Below are 5,253 nucleotides of genomic sequence, written 5' to 3'. Positions count from 1 at the left end.
CATGGCAGGTTCTAATAAACCTTTTCATCGTACCGTTACCAACTCATTTGGGAAGCAATTAAAAACTAGATAATACAAACAATGAATTTAAAACCACAATTAACTGGTAATATTTCCATACCATCTATCTTGTTTAAAACCACAATTAACTGGTAATATTTCCATTACCATCTATTGTTTATAATACTTAGCAGAAGTTGCAGTGTAAAACTAAATGTTTAAGAACTAAACATGCATCTTTCAAAGTGTATTTGAATTGTTTAAGACTATACTTCAGACAAGTTGCCATGATAAACACTACAAAATATGTAGTTAAAACATAATGTTTATAACCTGTTGGTTAAGACTTCATGTTTATTTCTTAAGCCCAGAATCCAGATGACCATTTATGTAAATGTTTTGGCACTGTTAGAATGATGCAAATCATATTTTCTAAGGGTCCTTCTAAGTATCGGTGTCACGGCAATTTATGCTACCTATCAAATGTTCCTACTTTGCATACTGCACATGCCTAGACTATTTTCCCCTTGCACTGCACATGCCCAGATGAGGACATCCATTAGAAACTTTGGATATGAAACACGTGTTTTGTAAACTTTCATTTTATTCCCCATGTAACTCATGTGTTTTATATCTAATACATACAGACGATTTAACAAATGTTGGTGTACTACAGAAGGAATTACATTTTTTTTAAAGCAAAATTAAAAATGTACAAATACGCTGATTGCAATTTTTTTACATGAAGCATAGCATTTTCTCAAAACAATATACAATTCATCTCAAGCAGACATTTATAAAATTGTTTTGCAATGGCAGCATGTGTATTATTATTATCCGTAGGAAAGCTTGTACATACGGTTGCTACTGTATGTTATGTATGTTTTTTCAATAGGTCTGTGATCTGTCCTTCGGGTGAGATGTAAAACCAAGCAGCAATTCTTGAGACATAGTTTACTGCCTCCTCTTCAGATAAAAGGATCTACTAAGAGACTAATTATTATTATTATTATTATTATTATTATTATTATATTATTATTATTATTATTATTATTATTATTAGTAGTAGTAGTAGTAGTAGTAGTAGTAGTAGTAGTAATAATAATAATAATAATAATAATAATAATAATAATAATACAGCTATTTGCCTGCTGTGAGTTCCGATATTATCTGTCATATTGCTGATATTGAAAATAAGTTATGTTAATAATATTACATTATTTTATCTACAGATGACATGTTGGTACAGGTATCACATTTTGACAAGAAAGCAAGTTTTTAGTTACACTGACTTTCTAAAGTGTTAGTTTGTATTCGTCCCCTTTTACAACAAGCATTTTAAAAGACTGTATATGACCAGGTCTCCTCAATTGTACATTGTACAGGCTGTGACTTGAGAGTGTATTTTGCGAGATGTCGATGAGTGCAACACTACATCATATTTTACAACTCATTGTAAAAATAACTTATCCATGTATTTCTTTTTTTATGTAAAACCAGGGGTGACCAAGTTTAATTCTAGAGCCTTCCTCGTTTGTTCCACCTGTACTCTAAAAGACATAATTCAATAATTTGGAATCCTTTTCGATCCTAATCAGTTCATTACTTAATGATAGCGATAACATCTGCAGGTGACCGAATCTCTGCTTTGCCCAGAAAAAAATACAAACGATACCAACGTGCGTCTCTGTAGTGTAATGTTTAAAAACAAGGACACCGGTTGGCTTAGATTGCGTTTAATTCTTAAATATTTGTTTTTGAGATATAAACATCCTGCCAGATTTGTGAAGGGCCTGGGACTTCGGTGTAGTTTGTTTATTATTAACACATGCTTTTCAATGTGTAGAATAAGACCGTGCGTAAAAAACGTAGACTCCAGCACATCTTAGAGCGTAATGGGCTGGATTGCATGTCAACATTGGTATAAACATCCAACTGATTACATACATATATTTAAGTAGTTGAATCAATGTGTTCTATTAATTGGTACAAAATAACACTGTCAGTCATTTCATTATCCCCTTTTTACCCAAAAAACACAAAACAAAAATAGTTTCTCACAGGATTACAGATAATGAGCCGTATACAAATATATAACACATACTTGTTACTATTATTTTAAAACACAACGATTAAAAAAAAAAATAGATAACACATTTAATGAACTTCAGCAAACTTAAATAAACAGCAATAACGACAAATCACTTTAAACAAGCTTGAGAGGTCTTACTTCTGAAACACGGTACAATTCCCCTTAAGTGCTTTTGGCAGTTATACATATGATTTTCTTAAAAGCTTTGCGAAAATCCCTGTTGAAAATGGTATAAATAATAGGGTTTACGGAACTGTTACAGTAGCCAATCCAAAAGAAGAGATCAAAAAGGGGTTTTGGAATGTTGCATTTGTCCCCACAGATTGCCTGCAAACTGTACGTGAAGAAAAATGGGAACCAGCAAAGCACAAACACCCCCATTACGACAGCTAACACAAAAGTGAATCTTTTCTCCCGCAACTGTGCCAACTTGTTCTTTGAAACAGAGTTATGCCTCCTCTTTTGCGCAACGATGATCTGAGAGGCTCGGTTCGAAGCCCAGGACAAGCGGCAGTTTTGCTTGGCACAGCAACTCGACCCTTCCACCTTTCTCTTCTTAGAAAACCGAGAGTTCTTATTGGGCTTGTTTTCTAACGTGCTCTCCTCGAGGTCGATGTCCTCGAGCTCTTCCTGCCTTTGATTGCTGCCCGAGCTTTGGCTACTGGGGCTTTCGTTCTCAAACTTATCCTTGGGCACGAAACATGTTTCGGACTGGGAAGGTTGTCTCTCCAATCCGTTCTTGGCCACAAAAACAGTCGAAGACCTTTGTTTTGCCACTCTGTAGATCTTACAGTAAACTAAAATCATGATTACGCAGGGGGCAAAGAAAGATACTATACAGGAGGATAATATATACCATGTTTCCTCGTTGAGGAGGCATTCAGAGTCGTGTTTTTTTGCTTCCTTTTTCATAATCAGTGGTGGGAAAGAGATGATCGCCGATATAACCCAGACTATGGCAATCATACATTTTATCCGCTTAGGAGTCCTTTTGAGGTTGTAGCGTACCGCCTTGGTCACTGACCAGTATCTGTCCAGGCTAATGGCGCACAGGTGCACAATGGAGGAAGTACAGAAGAGAACATCCAAAGCCAGGTAGAAGCCACACCAGGTGCTACCGAAGTACCAGTAGCCCATCACCTCGTTAGCCAGGGAGAAAGGGATAACCAAAGTGGCCACCAGAATGTCAGCAGACGCGAGAGAAACAAGAAAGAGGTTCTGGGGCGCCCTGAGAGCTCGGCTTGTGAATACTGCAACCACCACAAGCACGTTGCCAACAATGGTCAGGATGATAATTACGATGACCACCAGAATGATAAAAGCGGCAGAAGCAGGGGAGTGTGGTGGTATTTGTGGGGTACCCGTGTCATTGGCATCGTGCGAACTGTTAAGCACGCCAAGCGCCTGGGCTAGATCCATCCCTGTATCATTTTCAGCACCGCTTTGGTTCTTCATGCAGCTCCAAATTTCACAACCTTAAATTGCAATGAGTTAGAGGGGTGCTTGTAAAGATGGAGTTATAATCATTAATAGTCCAAGTCATTTAGTCATTTAGTTAATAATTACATTATTCGAATCGCCATCGTCTGCTTTATCATACTGTAAAGTGGGAATGCAGAATAAGGTGCGGCCGTTTTCCAGGCTTTCACAAGTTTTAAATCTTCTGATTACAATACAGTATCCTCACATATATTGGTTCAGAAAACGCCATGTGCATAAATAATGAATGGTTATATTTTTCACAAGTTTTGAAATTGAAAAGGTTACGCTATCGTTCTGTTCTATTTGATGTTACTCCATGAGTTCGGTGATTATTTGGTCAGTCTTGCCTCCGAGTTTTTCCTTTAGGACGCTTTCATCTTGTAGTTTTTTTTTCTGTTTTGTATTCCATGCGTATCCTGTTATTTAAAAATAAAAACTCACGTGGCAACGTTTTCACATCTGATCACATAACGTTAACTGTGGCTCTCAGCTATGTACAGCCTTTTTCAGTTAGAAGTAGTGGGGTGACATCATTCCAGAGACCAACCCATAGCAAAACTGAACAAGTTTAAAGCAGAGGATGCTTGAGGAGTTTCTTAAAGAGACAGTGTGGGAAGCTTGGCGAAAAAACGCACGTGAATACATTCATGCATTATGTGTCTATTTATTTAAAATGTCACACTCAGGAAAAATCTTGTTAATCTTCTTCTTCTTCTTCTTCTTCTTCTTCTTCTTCTTCTTCTTCTTCTTATTATTATTATTATTATTATTATTATTATTATTATTATTATTATATTATTATCGCATATATGATTGCTTGTAAGTAATGCTATAATTATGTTTTATTTTAAAAAAATTTTTTTACATAAAATGTATATATATATATACATATATATATATAATATATATACATATATATATATATATATAGATAATCTCTATCACTATATTATATATATATATATTGACATGGCAAGTGATCATACCGTCAGGTAAAGTAATATAGCAATCGCAACTGTAACGGCGAGTCCCGTTGGATAACGGCGAGTCCCGTTGGAACACTGAGGATGCGCCATTGTGGTCCGCTTTGCCTACAGCATCGCCAGCCTGCAGCTGTTGCGTGCACGGAGAGACAGATCATGCAGGGGCTGCCACAGAGAGGCCCATACGATAACATTGGCGCGTCGCTGCACCAGCGGTGACCCCTTGGCAAGGGAATTCAGGAAACACACCTGGACAGAGAAATGATTGTACATTGTTGTATTTTTGTTGACGGGCTTTCATAATATCATCATTTGGTTCTAAAGTGTAAAGTTAAATAGCACAACATATTATGATATTAAACTGTACTTCTATAATTCTGCCTTTGCCGGCCAAACTAAATGAATCTGAAAACACAGCTGTCAGTGCATATTGCACAGTTCAATTGTGATACTTCTTTTAAAGCTCCGAGGCGATGACAATTTAATTATAGCCTTTATATACGGTAATTTGAAAGGCGTCAAGTAAACATTCTCCCGATATAGAAGATGAGTATACAATCAAGCAAACAAGTCCACTCGAAGCTGTGACGTTGCCTGTGTGGCTCGGGGCAGAGCGTGGGGAAACTTGCCTTGTGTGTTGTGAGCACTGTATTCATTAAAGAATTGCCGGTATGGACCAAAGCTACAGTCTCCTGT

General features: G+C 36.9%; 1 protein-coding gene across 1 annotated transcript; it reads right to left on the bottom strand.

Moving 5' to 3' along the window:
- Positions 1–1,145: 1,145 nt before the first annotated feature.
- LOC121296895 (alpha-2Db adrenergic receptor-like) lies at positions 1,146–4,275 on the bottom strand. The gene has a single exon (XM_041222802.1). The coding sequence runs from the start codon at positions 3,545–3,547 to the stop codon at positions 2,255–2,257; it is 1,293 nt and encodes a 430-aa protein (XP_041078736.1). The 5' UTR covers positions 3,548–4,275; the 3' UTR covers positions 1,146–2,254.
- Between the last annotated feature and the right edge of the window lie 978 nt (positions 4,276–5,253).

Source organism: Polyodon spathula, chromosome 22, assembly GCF_017654505.1.
Source record: "Polyodon spathula isolate WHYD16114869_AA chromosome 22, ASM1765450v1, whole genome shotgun sequence".
Classification (NCBI taxonomy): Eukaryota; Metazoa; Chordata; class Actinopteri; order Acipenseriformes; family Polyodontidae; genus Polyodon; species Polyodon spathula.
The sequence above is the reverse complement of the archived record's forward strand: the minus strand, read 5'-3'. Positions and strand labels throughout refer to the sequence as shown.